This window comes from Balearica regulorum, chromosome 12 (genome assembly GCF_011004875.1).
Source record: "Balearica regulorum gibbericeps isolate bBalReg1 chromosome 12, bBalReg1.pri, whole genome shotgun sequence".
NCBI lineage: Eukaryota > Metazoa > Chordata > Aves > Gruiformes > Gruidae > Balearica > Balearica regulorum.
This window is the reverse complement of record NC_046195.1, coordinates 12,410,817-12,426,399: the sequence shown is the minus strand read 5'-3', so window position 1 is coordinate 12,426,399 and position 15,583 is coordinate 12,410,817. Positions and strand designations below refer to the sequence as shown.

The 15,583-nt window shown below is 41.7% G+C and overlaps 1 protein-coding gene across 1 annotated transcript in view; it reads right to left on the bottom strand.

Annotated features, from left to right (window-relative positions):
* TRPM7 (transient receptor potential cation channel subfamily M member 7) overlaps nucleotides 1–7,321 on the bottom strand; it is a 59,952-nt gene extending 52,631 nt beyond the window's left edge. Inside the window, exon 1 of the mRNA XM_075764511.1 lies at nucleotides 7,007–7,321. Within this exon, the coding sequence (XP_075620626.1) occupies nucleotides 7,007–7,009 (3 nt within the window). The 5' untranslated portion in view covers nucleotides 7,010–7,321. The remainder of the gene's footprint in view (nucleotides 1–7,006) is intronic.
* Between the last annotated feature and the right edge of the window lie 8,262 nt (nucleotides 7,322–15,583).

The following is a 15,583-nucleotide window of genomic DNA, read 5'->3' as shown; positions in this document are numbered from 1 at the left end:
GAAAAGAGATCTAGCAGTATTTTGTGACGGGAGGAGTCAAACTCATCTTGATGCAGCTCAGTTCACAAACACAGACTACAGTGCAGCGTATCTGGTAAAAAAGGTTATTTTACATCTGGTAGCACACATTCAGAAAAGAAGGTCAAGAAAACATCCTTTGTAAACAAGAATTTAGACACAAATGTATTCAAGCATAGCTAGTACGTGCCTACAGTACAATTAGACAAGGTCCGCAATGCAATTTGGTTTATACTTTGAAGAGGCTACAAAACCTGACTTGTGGTGGTACAGCTCCATCCACGCCTGCACACAAGGCTGTAAGATTTAAGAAAACACTCATGTAGAGTGGGCGACATAGAGTAACCGAACACTTGCTAATATGATGGCACAAGTCAACTCTCAAGCACCTCAAAGCAAGCTTCATAGCTGATGTCAAGTTTGGGGTGCCACAATCCCATTTTCCTAAGTCTCTGCACGCGATCCCACCCCATCTCATACCAGCACCAGCATTTACGCAGTCACGTGGAGAGCCAATTCAGGGAAATTACCGACAAAAGAATTAATCCTCAGAAAAAAGGAAGTGATTAGATGTTTATTCAATTTAGATCCCCAAAACAGCGACAGAGCACAGAGGGAAGCACAAAGGGATGGGCCAAAGGGTGACAGCCAGGGCTTATCTACGTTTAGACTAGATTACAACCACACCTTTCAGAAGAGTTTTGGCAGATTTGGGAGCGACTAGTAAAGATGCTATGGACTTGAACATCAACCCTGCCTCGTATCTGAGATTACTGGCCTGCAACACACTTATCCACACCTCAAGCACTCCAGGTCGGTCTTGGGAATTACATTGTCAATGAAGTGAGTAATAGTGGGAAGACCTGGACTGCTAAGTAATACTAGTTCTAAAAGTGCCCCGAGTCTAGAAATTTTTAGGCAGTAAGTGCTTGTGAAGCGCAGTATTCCTAACAGAGAAACTAGAAATTCATTTGCAGAAGGCATAAATGTAAATTTATTTGCTTATTAAATTTAAATTTTAGAAGTCAAGTTTGTCAGGTCTGCATTTCATAAAAATTGATTATCACTTCGCAGTATTAGAATTAGGAGGAAAAAATCTTAGCAGGTATTAGGATAAGAACTGTCAGCCAGGAACATCTTGCAAAATTCCACCCAATATGGTTTCTGTTCCTCTCTTAGCAAAGGTGACAAGAATCAGGTAGATAAGCTTAAGAAAGTAAGTACCTCTTTGGGTAGAGGTAAGTGGGAACAATGCACAGAACAAAGGCTGGTATTCAATTGCAATAACCATTGTGTTAAGACTGACTGAGCTGTAACAGACACTTTTCCAGTCTTTGAAGATTACAGAGTTATATTATGGTGAAAGACTGAACACCTAGATTAAATTAACTTAGAGCTGTGACTGAGAAAGTATTCTCAAGCAGCAATGTGTTAGTGCATGACAGCAAAAATACACTGCAATAATCACCCAAAAGGTTGTCAGTAAAAAAAAAAAAAAAAAAAAATCAGCAAACCAGAACTTAATAGAAATATGCCAATTCTCAGAACCTGCAGCTTTTTTTTTTTTTTTTTTTTTTTTTTAACTGATTTGATTAATAGCAAAGGCATAATCCAAAAGCATTGGGAGTCACCCACATCAGGCTTCGGGATCCAAGACTAGGAAGCAAAAAGCCTGGCCAGGCTGCCACAAACCTTGCAATAGTTCCAAAGCTCTCCAACTCAGAAAGAGACCTCCCCAAATTGTTGCAATTACAATTACTAGCAGTAAGTCTAGACATTGATAAGATTTACATGTGCGTTATTTTCAGACATAGACAAACTATATGCACACATCTACCTATACTCTTTGAGACACTTTATTAGCCAGTTGCATGCTTTTTGCAAAACACACCATGTGCATTTAAAAAAAATAATCGCTTTATGTTGGACTGTATCCAAATGTAAACTAGCCATCTCCACAGACAGGTTGAAGATGAAGTAGTAATAAAAACTTTGCAGAGGATTTACAATAGCTGTTTCTGAAGTTGAATCATCTGAAAACATTAGTTGTCAAACTACACACAACAAAGTACCAACTTTATTACTGAATCAGTCTGTCAAATTCTGATTTTGCAGCTGTAGAAAATCAATAGATATGCTAGCACACATATCACATGTCATCCTCCTTAGGTTGAAAATCAAATGACATAAAGGTGGGTCGGGATACACTAACTCAGGAACTGCACATTTGCCATACACAGAGTTCAAACATTTCAGAAAATCTGACAATAGAAAACGTGTGAAACAGCTCACATTAGAATGAGTTTGTAAAAGTTTTTAGGAAAAAAAATTATATTGCTCTTAATAGCGTAAGTATTGAATAATCTGTAACTTTTATGTGACTTTTAAATTTTTTGGTGAAAAAAAAAAAAAACCAAAACAAAAAAACCCACAGAAATTCCCAGAATTAAGGTTTAATCCAAGCCCACCACCTCACTAACATCTGAACTTTGCTTTAGTTAAGGGGGAAAAAAAATGCATAACTTATAAAACAAGTTCAACCCACTCTAATGGGCTGTCACTGTTAATATACTTTAAACTCTTCTTGGCAATCAACCACTATATTTACCTTACAGACTATTCCTGCAACATTCTCATACCATATGTTGTCAAACCATTTTCCACAGTTAAATATTCTAGTTCTTTCACAAGGCACCTTTTCGAAGCTATCAGCACCACAATCAGCAACACAGTTATTTTTCTCCCTGTATTTCCCATACATTTAGAACAATTTTCATCGGATTCTTGGGAAGGAAAAAAACTCAATACAGTTAAGGATAACAATGTTATTTATCCCAGTTTCTTTCATTTTTTTATATTTCATTATCCTATCAGAAGTTCACTGGCCTTTCCTTCTTGGGAAGAAGAGAGGGATAAGAAGTTTCCATTGCTCACCTAACAGCGATTAGACAACTTGTGTTGTCCCTATTTCTGTGCAAGAATTATAGCGGCTGGAGAGAAAAACAAACTTGAGCTGTACTGCGGTTCCAGCAAACCTGGTAGTTAAAGAAAGTGGCTCACACCCCAGCTCACATCCATTTTACATGCTGAGCAAAATATAGGTGTAAAGCAGACTGAAAAAACCTCACCACTCCTCAAAAAAATAGCATTCCCTCCGTCAGTGTAAAAGCTGTGATGGAGACTGGTCCCCGAAACACTGCTGCTTAGGTCTGTGGCCCCATACAGTTACATGCAATGGTTCGGCGTGCCAGGCAACACTGGTTTAATGACCGGCTGCTACCAAAAAGACAAGTCACCTCCTGCACATCCTACCTCCTCTCTTGCACGGCAGCACTGATGTCCAGCTAATCCTGTGCTGAGCCAGGTCAGGAAGCGAAGCTTGCCAATACAAAGGGTTTAGAGGTTTACTTTTTCTGTTCTTTTGCTAGATTAGCTTTCTATTACTTGAAATACAAAAACATCTACAATTCAAGTAAAAGAAAAGCTAAGTTTAAAGTAATAAAAATAACAGAAACGGAGGATTAGGTAGATCATTTTCAGTATAGGTTGTATCACGATATATTAACATGACACCACTATCTGAACATTTTCATTATGTGGGCAGAACAGATAGGATTCAATCAAATAAAGGACAATAACAAGATTACAGAGAATATAATAGTGGAGAAAGGTTTCAAGCCAGCGAACATGAAAAAAGCATGCAACAAACTTTGTTCAAGTTTTACCACAGATCAGAGCAGCATCACTCACTATTTTTTGTGGAAGTAATGAAGCACAGACTCATCTGTCAGAGGCTACCACTACTTGTCAGCACCAGAGGTAAGAAGTGAAATTACCTTTAATAATCGTATAAGTATCTTATCCAAATACACACACAGAGTGAGATTATTCAGTAATTTATCTGCTGAAAACCCAGCTGCCAGAATTCCAACCAGTGAAGCTAAAATGCACAAAGACAGAATTATTCACATTAGAAACAAGAAACATGACCTTAAAGACAAAACTTCAATTCTGGAAAACACACACATTGATTTTACTATCAGTTTGCCTTTTTTAAAGTGGGACAAAAATCAGAATGTTACTTGTTTCAGCAAATTAACATGGCACACAAATACTGTGGCCAAAGTAGACTCAGTTAAAGGAAATGAGGGATTCTGAAAGAAATAAATATCTGATAAAAAATAAAAATATATATTTTTCAGATTAAGTATATTGACATGAGAAGTATTATTTTATCGTCTTGATTTTTCAAAGTGTAAGCCACAATTTCAAAATCCAACCTCAAGTCTTTAAATACTGGAACTTCATATTTGGGCTTTCTTCAGACAATACGGTGACAGCATCAGAAGCTAAGTAAAAGCGTCACTGCTAGTATAGCTATGTATTAAACTCCTAATTAGGCTCATGAGGGTCTTTCTGGGAAAGAAAATTAAACTCACTGCGCAAAATCCTGTCAAGACACAAATTGTAGACTATAAAAGCATCTTCCTCTCTTCACACACATTTTTTTTGACAAGTCCTTTTAGAGATTTATTTGCAACGTTACTGGTGTAAAATCAACAAACCAATATGGCCAAACTCTATTGTGTCAGCATCAATTATTTAAGTTGAAAACAACATTGGTTTGTTTAGAAAATACTCATCTGTCATGGCTGTCCACAAGGAGTGAACAGTTAATAAAAATGCACCTCATGAAGGGACATGAAAGAGAAGCAGGAAAAGGTTGGGTGTTGGTACAAATCTTCCAGGAAAGGGAAGCACAGCAAGTGGCAAAGATAACTATGAGAAAAAGAGGGGACTTTGGATGCTGCAATCTATCACCAGCAGAGCAGAGAAAGCAGGGCTGATGGGATAAGACAAAAAGGTAAGGCAGCAAGGCTCGAGTTACCCGGAGCCTCAAGGGACAAGAAGGGAAAGTTTAAAACACAACAGAGTACTTCTCTCCAAGACAACGCATGTAGGGAGGTAGACAATCTGATAGAGTATCTTTAAATATAAGAGATAACTGTTAAATGCAAGGTGATGTTTCAAGGTGCCTTTGTATGACAAGTGCAAATTACCCTTCCACTCCTCAGCTCAAGCAGGAAAAAAAAAAAAAAAAAAATCACAGTGAAACATCAGGAAACTAAGGTACAAACAGACCAAAACCAGCCTAAACAGTACATTTACAAAGGTTTTTTTCCCTCCCACCTTAAATAGCAAAGTCAAGAATGGCCTCATACCAGAAGGTATGAAGGGACGATCTAGCAGACACTTATCTCACCCACACAGACACATTAAAAATAAAAAAAAATAATTAAAAAAGACTGAACTCCCGGAATTGCCACACTGAACAACTCACTCTTTTGAATAATTTCTGATTTAATATTGGACACTTTCCAGCAATTCTTCAAAATTGCTAAATAGTCATGGAGCAGCAGGGAAATTGTTAGCAAAATGAACTTGCATAAAATATCCTATATCCAACTTAGGCAAAACACCTGTTAAACAGTGGTTTCAAAATACTTAATAAACACAGGGTAAGTATATACCACTGCAAATGCTGCATTGCCAGAAAAACTGCTGAGCCATGATCAGTTTACAAATCTATATTGGTTTAACCAATCTGTACATTTTGTACATTTAGCATTGTCAGCACCAAAGCTAAACCCCCCTCCCCAAATCCAAACACCAAACCCAAAAAAAACCACTTCAGTTGAGAAGAGCAAGTACCACACAAGCAGGAGATGCTAAGTACTATTTCAAGTCAGAACGGAAGGTTACACTTTCAGCTTCTTCCTAGAAGAGTGGTAGATTCGCAGATTCTAGAAAGAGACAGCCCACATTTCTACACAGTTCACAGATATAGTCAGAAATGGAAGATTCATGGGTATGAATCCTCTTGGTTTTGAACAATATACTGCGAAATAAAAGACCTGAAATAAAGCATCTGACTAGATGTTCAAGTAGACTGTAAAAATCCAGAGATTTACACTTCACACTTAGATTTTCAAAATTATTGGAAAGCACTTGATGTGACAACTCATTAAATCCTCTAAATATCAATTAAGGAATAAACTTACAGGAATAAAGAACTGATTAGCAGCCAGAAGAAGGAAGAGCTGGAATTAAAACGGTATTTTCTTTGTAGAAGCTCACATACCTCTTTGTAAGGGCTTATACACTCCCTTGTATACGATAATGTGTAGAAATTGTAAAAATGAAATAGGTAGAAAGATTAGAAGGAAAAAAACAGCAGCATCCCAGAGAACTACATTGTCCACTATATAAACTCTGGTATTAGGCAAAACCGTAGAGGATTACGGCAGTACTCAAAGAGCACTAAAGGAAAGGTCACGTTTCTAAGCCGTGAAGTCCCCTCCGCCGCAGGACCGGCTCCCAGAGCGCTGCTCTGAGGAGCGGAGGGGCGCGAAGGGCAGCGGCCGCCCCTGCGCGGGGCCGGCGGCAGCAGGACGACGTTCGCTGCCCCGCAGGCACCACACGAGGAGGGTCCAGAAATGCCGGGCGGCGGCGGGAGCCTCGCCCCGGCGCCGCGGGTCAGCCCCGGCCGGGGAAGCTCCAGGAGAGCAGGGCAGGGCTCGCCGGGCCAGCAGGGTCGTGGGTGGGCGGACGCTGACGGGGGGGCACACCGGGACGCCCCGCCAGCCGTTAGGGGCCGGGGCACCGCGCGCAGACGGCCCTGAGGCGCCCGAGCCCGCGCCTCCCCTTCCGGCCCGGAGGTGACAGCCCTGCGGGGTCCCTCCTCCCTCCTCCCCGCCGCGGGGGCGCCCCGGACGGGGCGGGCAGGGAAAACCCGCCGCGGCGGGAGGCGAGCCCGGGCGCGAGAGGGGCCGAGGCGGACCAGGGCGGTCGCGGCAGCCGTGACCCGGAGCAGCCGGCTGGGACAGGTCTGATCCGGCAGCCGGCGCCCCCCGTCCCTTCCTCCTTCCCCGCGCCCCGCCGGGGCGAGCCTGGCCCCGCCGCCGCAGCACCCCGCCGCCGCCCTCACCATTCTCCTCAGGGCCGGGCTGGGTCTCGGCGCCGACTCTGGTTCTCCTCGCGCCGGGCAGCTCCTGCTCGTGGTTCGGCGTCGGCGGTGGCGGGGCCTGTCTCCATCTATCGGGGCTGAGCTCGGCAGCAGCGGAGGGCTGGATGGGGAAAAGCCGGGCGAGGACAACGCTCCCGGGGCGAAAGGGAGAACGAGGCGAGGAGAACGGCGCTGGCTCGACTCCGCACCGGGACCCAGCGCTGGCGGCGGCCTCGGCCCGGCGGCTCTTTCTCATAATTGTGCGACTCGGCCGGCGGAGAGCCGCGGCGCTGCCGCGTCAGCGCGCACCGCCCCCGGGAGGAGGGGGCCGCCGGGGCGGCGCGGCGCTTCCCGCTCTTGCCCGCCCGCCTGCCGTAGCCCCCTCAGGGCGGGATGGCCTCGCCACACGAGAGGAGGAAAGAGGGAGCCCCGAACAGCGTCCCGAAATACCCTGAAAAGGTGTAAATGGCTGCCGGAGGGCAGACGGCTGTGCCCCCCGTGCGCTGTTGGTGAGGTAAAGGCCAAAGAGATGTTAAAAAACGGAGCTTTCCGGGTCAGAAACCAGTCTGACTGGAAACGCGTGGTTGAAGAGGGAAGCTCTGCTCCTGAAAACCCTGTCTCTCTAAAAACATCAGCCTTAGCATGGGACTTTCCAGCTTCCCCGAGGCGCTGGCGCAGTGCGGACGGTGGGGCTTGGTGGGTGAGGGCAGAGACGGGTCTGGGGTTGGGTCTCCGCTTCCCAGGCGACAAAATGTCACCTCAAACTGGATCTCTGGTGTACCGTAAATCACAGGTAGCTGTACCTTGAGAAAGTAACCCAGCGTTATTCATTATTTAAACTATGTAATAGGGAATAGCATTAGTTCGTTTGAGCTTTTCTTGCTAGCCATGCTTATGCATGGAAGCGCTGCCATTAGTGCTGCGTCAAACACATTTTGTAACTTGGTCTGAGGAAAATTGGAGGAAAGTTCATTTTGGAGGGAAAAAGGAGGGTGCATTTCTTCCACTTCAATCAACTCTGTTCCCAGTTTAGATTAGGAACTGCCCAGGGAAGGAACCTTGACTTCTTTTGTCAGCGAAACTTGAGAATCAGCATCGCTAATAAAAATCCCTGTACCATAATTCCCACTACATGTTTCAGTATTTATCTTTTGCAGCAAACTATGCTAGAATAAGCTGCATTTTTAAGGGAAGAAGAGGTGATTAATTACATTTGGCTCAAATTATTGGTGTTCCCTAAATATGAAAAATTAAGATTTTTCTAGAAAAATCTCTGAAGTGTATGTCTAATATTACTGTTATGCTATTAATTTTTATTTAAGACATAGTTAGATAGCTCAGTGTTTCCTTTGCAATGAAAACATGGTTCAAAAGTGAATTAAATCTGGCTTTTGAGTAATTCTGGTACTGGTGTTTCTATAATACCATAGCCATTTAAGTGTTAATTTTCTATAAACTCAATCAGAATGTTCAAATTCATTTAAAAACCTTGATTTTCATTGTCAGGCCTTATTATTTGTGCTGTTGTGACATTATGTTGAACAAAGTATCATCCATCTCCCTTTGCTGTAAAAAGCCAGCATTAACTCCACATCGTGTTGGGCTAAGCTGATAGACATGCAAGCGTGAGCTCACACATGAACCATCGGTTTGTGCATCACAGCGTAACAGAGCTTTGCACGTACTCACAGCTGAAAACTGGTGAGCCTCAGCATGACAGAAAGAGTCTCTTAAGAATCTGAGGCTCGGTATGCTACTAAATTTACTAGACCCACTCCAGTGATGAGAAAAGGATGATCAAAAATCAAGCCAAGCAGTAAAAAAACTCAGCAGAATTGGCGGCTGCTAGTTTAAACTGAACTGTAGATATGAAGAAACAAAACATCCTCCTGCCATTTAGCAGGGCAAGTCCAGTAGTAAATCCCGGTAGCAGAACCCATTTGCTGCAAACAATAGGCGCAAATTTGAGAAGACCCATGCAACTACAGATACTCAGCTCCGCATTACGGTGTTGCTGCAAGGAGTTCCTCAGCGGCCGGGGAGCTCCTAATGCTTGGTTTTATAAGATTTTGTGCTATATTACCTAGATATGAAAATTAGGCTCCTACGACTCTTTTTTTAATTCTGTTTCCATAGAATACAAAAAGTAGGTGTTCCCAGGGAAAACTTAAATTAGTTCTGAGTACAAGATCTCACAACTAATGGCTAAATTCACTCTCTGACTGCAGGAGAAATCCCAAGCCTGCTGATCTGCAGCTACTTGTTCCCGCCCAGATTCCCGTGTGCCAGTGCTCATTCTTGGCTTATGGAGCAGGAACAGACGGAGCAGTGGAAGCCCAGTAAGATTTTCTGGAGATGGTTCAAGAACTTTCCAAAGGAAAGGAGAGAAAATGGGGGATTTCTGAATTCTTCAGCTAACACTATAAAGCATTTCTGACAAACTACCACATTCCTGCTTCCTCCCTTCCTTTTGCCCTTTCTAATTAATTAATCTAAACCTCCTCACATTCTACATGAAGTTAATCAGCAAGTTCTTCCATGACTAGGTCCTTCATCTCATCTCACAGCAGTATTTGGGCTAAACTGACTTGATTCTCATGGCTATAATGTTAGTCTCTACGTTTAATATTTGTAAATCCAGCAGCTAGAAGGAGCAAGGGAATTAGGAAGAAGTAGCTGGAGGCCAGTCTGGGCATGAGACTTCTCTGGTACAAACTGTTGTTCTAGGAGAACGTGCTTGAGGTGAGGAATTTTCCATGCCTTTTTTCCTGTTGATCCTGCAAAACTGTAAAGAGATTGACATCAAATTATTTGAGAGTTAAACTGTTTGTGATAAGCTTAGATGGAGAGACAGCACATTGTTTCACTGGAACAGCTTGTGAAGAAAATGAAGGGAAAATGAGTCATCGACATCCTCTCTGCCTCACTCTGTCTGGGGGAGCGTCAGCCTTCAGTGTTGTGAAGGGGGGGCAGGACATAGCACCACAGTGAAATACATCCCATGACCTGGGACTGATGGCACATGGCATAAGGAAGTCACCTTACATCCTTTTATTACGTTGATCAGCCATACAGAACATGATGTGATTTGACCCTAAGCTAGCAGCATTAGTCATCCAAAAAGAGTGAATTTTTGTACATTCAGATGTTAAATCTTGTTTTCATCACTGAAAACCTTAGAGGGCTAAGCAGTAAGATAAATATTTGCTACTTGTCATCCTAAGTGTTACCTTCCACGCTAATAGTCAACTCAAAATTCCTCTGGTATCTTTTTCCAAATCAACAACTGTCAGCTGTGAATTAGAAGGAAATAATGAAGCATTATTTTATACCTTATTGCATTTAAGCACCTTTAACCTAAAGCAAGCTTCTGTTATCTCATATGGAATATAACCGGTTTAAACAAAACTCCTTTTGCGATGTGGTTCCCGTATCTCATTTTTATATCTCAAAACAAACTATCAGTCTGTCACTGGCACTTTATGTTGAGTAATTATTTGTTATGTAATCATCACCAGAACTAGTAAAATTTGTGATGTCAACCTTAATAGGTTTTACATCGCATTAAACCAGCTGTAACTTGATCTCACTGCAATAAGTGTGAAAGGATTATAAGAAACTTCTCTAAGGAAGCCCTTATCTCAATATTGCAATGTCCAGTAGCCAGGATGAGGCTGTTTGATTGCTCTCTCACTCTCATGTAGATGAAATACTGACTCAGGTACAGAAAAAAAAAAAAAATACAGCATTCCTCTTCATGAGAAATGAAATGAGTTATCATTAAATAAAAGTAATCTGGTTTTGACTTTTTTATTTGACTCTGTAATAAGTTTTCTGAGAGAAACGCTGTTAGTCTACAGCTGTTCTTTTAAAGTTGTTCAAAATATGTGCTGGAGTTCATATTGTTAAATCAGATGCAAACACCAACTGATAAGGAGATTAGTTAATATCCTACTCAAAGTCAAACATATTCTGTGTAGAAACCATTTTTGTCCCTTACTAAAGTCACCTGTGGCAGAAAAGAGGTAGTAGTGTTCAGTGTTCTTATTCTTTTAACAAGAGTGAATTCTCCCAGCTTCCCTTTTTTTTGCCACAAGTTTGTCCATTTCTGATCTATCTAGGCAAATCAGCTGTCTAGCTGTAACTAAAGCGGCAACTCACTAGTTTACATTCTGACTGCTACTCCTGAAGATACTTATTTTTTCAACATGAAAGTTTAAAATTTGTCAAGTAAGGAAAAAAAAAAGCATAGGATGGCACAGGTTAATGGGATCTGTAAGTCCCTTCCATTATTTGTGAAGGGTTTTTCTAGTACTGGAGTTGCAGAGTTTCTGTGAAAATATCTTGCCCCATCCCTCTCAGGTAATACACCAAATAATAACCTTACAAACACACAACTTTTCAGCAATTCAAAAAATGCTATTTCAAAATGGGATGAAGTAGAAACAGCTTATTGCTGTTGATCACAACACTTAGGAAATACAATCTAAAAGGAGGAGGCTTGTTTCCACTGAAGCCAGGGTTAATAAAACTCAAACAATGCCTAACTTCACAGGTTTTAAACTGTTTAGAAATTTTGGTTCTTTTGTTGGTATGTGGTACACCCCAGAGTTACAAATCTTCTGAAGAGATCCCAAAGGTTTAGTAATCTTTTTGCACTATACCAAGGTTTTTCAAAAAGTAGTTAGTCTGAGCAATGTTTCAACAGCTGAGAAGGTATGTATTCCCTCAAAGGAAACAAGTGCCTCAGCTGTACATTCAAGAAATAGGTCATAAAATCTTGGGTAAATTCAACATATATCGGGAGTAAAATAATGTACAAATTTTAATTTTGCATATTTAACAGTCATAAAGCAAATTATCCCCTGTACCTGATTTAGACTCCGATCTCACAATCAATGTATGTATTTAAATTAAAGTAACAGAACTGCTCAGGTATTAAAATTGGCAAAATAGCATTGACATCTTCCTGTATGAAGTAATTACAAAAGGGGAACAGGGAGGTAGCATGCCTTTAGAGATAAGAGAGCTGATTTGGTATCACCTGACTGCCACCAGTGCAGTTCAGCTCCCCTCTAACCTGAGACCCATCACAAAAGCACAAGGGTGTGTTCTCTGCATGTAGCCTGCTAACTCAGGGCTCCAGCATTATTTCATTTACCAAGTCAGCCATTTGCTTTGCAATGCAGATGCAGGGAAAGCTATCTGAGTGCCTGGTTTAACCCACTGGCAGCTAAAACAGCCACACAGGCCTTCACTCACTCCCACCCCGCAGTGGGATGGAGGAGAGAATTGAAAAAAAAGGAAAACTCGTGGGTTAACACCAGTTTAATGACAGAAAAGGATAATAGTGATAATGATAATAATAATAATATACAAAACAAATGATGCACAGCACAATTGCACAGCACCCGGAGCTGATGCTCAGCTAGTTCATGAGCCACACCGCTTTCCTGCCAACCCCTAGTTAAATAATGGAGTATGACATCATATGGTATGGAACATCCCTGTGGCTGGTTTGGGTCAGCTGTCCTGGCTGTGTCCCCTCACAGCTTCTTGAGTGCCCCCTACCTTCTTGTTGGCAGGGCAGTATGAGAAGCTGAAAAGTCCTTGACTGCTTGGCAACAACTAAACCATCAGTGTGTTAGCAACATTATTCTCATCCTGAATCCAAACCACAGCACTAACCAGCTGCCAGGAAGAAGATTAACTCTATCCCAGCTGAAACCAGGACAGTGAGGCTTCTCACTTTCTCAGTGCTTCCCCATTTTTCTGGGACTGGCAGATTACCACCAACACTAGGAAGGGATTACAGAGTGGCTTTCTGATGGCAGTGCAAAGGGCCCAATGACCTCAGACCGCAAAACCAGTAACCCAGGTTCGGCTTTTTCGATATAGCTTGTCACATCCAAATGAGACTGTGGGTTTTCCAAGCTTTAAAATCTGCATTAAAGATCTTCCATATTAATAGGAAGAGATATGCAAGTTAATGAGCTAATTGAGTGCACACAGTAGTTCTGAATGCGGGATTTTTCCTTTGACATGCTCTGTAAGCGTACAAAAAAAGATACATTACCCAACCCATCATCTAAAGTATAATGTAAGCGTATCCTGCATTTGGGAATATGATACATTACTTACTGGTCAGAAAACAGTGTTTGAGAGCTTAACCAATGCAGGCCGAAGTCTTGGACGAAACTGCCAAGGGTGCGCCTCCAAATTTACATGTGTAAAACCAGCAGCTGCCAGGAACAGTATGGGGACATTTACAACATAATGGTGACACTTTGCAAGATTTTATCGGAGCCTGCCTTTAAAAAAATAACAGCCTTGATAGGAACACATCACAATAAAGCTTGAAATTAAAGTAACTAAGTTATTGATGAACTTTTAAATATACCAATGCCTGTTATATTTCCAAGGATGTATAATATAGAAGTTTATATATTCTAGTAGCCTTTCTGCAAAAGATGGGGAGAGCCAGCAGGAGTGCATTTCAGCTTCTGATAAAACTGTAAAAAACTTCCTTTTGTTTTTCAAATCTAAGCCAGGCTGCTGCACCAATATTAATGCAACCCCAGAAAGTCAATGGGACAGTAACACAGCTAGGGATGTGCAGAAGAAAACTATTGTTTTAAATTACTGGTGGGTATGACTGCTGCATTTGTTTTGACAGAGTCCAAAAGATTACACTTCCTCATAAACACTGGTCTCCATACTGGAACAGAGGCACATATTATTGTCCAAGACAAAGTAATGTGCAAAGATGCTGCAAAACATGCTAGTATTGCCCCAAATAGAAAAGAGGAGGAAAGAAGAGAGGTGAATATGTGCACAAGCAAGGAGAGGGAACAGAAAACCAGACAGCAGAATACCTGTGAGCACACTCCCAAGAAGCTGAAAGGGAGCTCTTTGATCTAAGCACTTTCTTGGTTAAAAGGTCTTTGAGCTGCAAGCTAAAAACTATTCTCAGCTATTTGATGCCCTCTGTGTTCAGGGAAACAGGATCTTGCACATTCTTTATAAATAAGAGGGATTCCAGAGATACCTGAGCCTCCATCATCAGCCTCTCTCAAGAAGACAAATCCTTGAACTTTGATCACTCATTTCTGGCAAAGGGGATAACAGTCTCCCCCTACTTTCCTCAAAACTTAGAAAGATAAATCATTCACACACTAAAGTGCGCTATATAGGCTACTGGAAAATAAAACAGTGTTTTAGCTTCTGAAAGCATTACAAATCCAAAGACAACTTTTAAATATGCTTAAATAACTGTTTACTAGAAGTAAATTATTCCAAGTGAAAATCCAACCATGTTGTGGTGATAAAATTTTTCTATGAAGGAAAAAAAAAGATTGCACATTATTCAAGCTGGTCAAAAAGCACAAAAATGCCCTAATACTCAGAACAGTAGAGTTGGAAGGCTCCTCTATAGCTTGCCTTGTCCCACACCCCTGCTGAGAGCAGGCTGCCAGGCCTGTGTCCACTTGTATTTTGAGTATCTCCAAGGATGGAGACTCCACAACCCCTCTGGGCAACCTGCTCCAGTGTTGACCACCTTCACAGTGAGAAGGTTTTTTTATGTCTAAATAGAATTATACTGTCAAGACTGGCAAGCGCTTGTTAGCTAATAATGGTAACGCTGTTCCTTAGAAGAAAATGCCTCTTCTGCTTGCAATTTTGAAGCCTCTGAGATTTGCAGTTTTGCAGACATGTCAAATGTACCAGCCTTAACAATGGAATGCATGGGCAACAGACAGTGAGAAACAAGTCTGCTGATTGCAGCTGTGTCTGTTCTTCCTAATTTTACTATTTTTTGAAATAAGTAAATCCAAACAGCATTTTGGAGCATTTTCTCCCAGTTTCACTCAATTACTGTGACTCAGTGCTACTGGAACCTGCAGTGTATAAGCAGAAGAGGCTGAAAATAACTTAAAATCATGTTAAACACAAACATGCATTCACACAGTTCTAGGGACGTCTCAAGGATCGCCTATCAGGTGTATTCAGGTTCAGGGATTTTTTTTTTTTTTCCTCCCCACTAACATTTCCAACCCAGCCTGAGTTTCAAGACAGACGCCTGGCTTTTACTTGCCCTTCGTGTCTAAGGCTAAGTATGCTCAGTTGAACAATGCTACTGCAGCACTATTTCCTGGGCTGAATGCAAGTAAGCTTGTTACCATCAAGAAGTTCGCACGTGTTAAATATCTAACTCGCTGTTTGTCAGGTACGCTTTCACAGAGCCCCACAGCTAACAGCTGTGCAAGAAGCATTTCCTGAGTTAGACCAGTGAAATTGATGTAGCTCAGTTCACAGAGATCAGTTTGCCTCTCTGTACAGCAAAAATAAATAAAAAAAAAAGGCAATCCACCAAAACCTACCACATAGGTATTTACAAACAGAATCATAACTTTGATACATCAGGCAGGATGGATAAAGACTGCGACTACATATTTATGGCGGTGTATCATGAATTATTAATTTATTTAGTATTATGAAGTGTTAACTGTTTTGCCATGAGCTTTCACAGTAAGAAAAAGACGAGTCAGAACAAAGCAA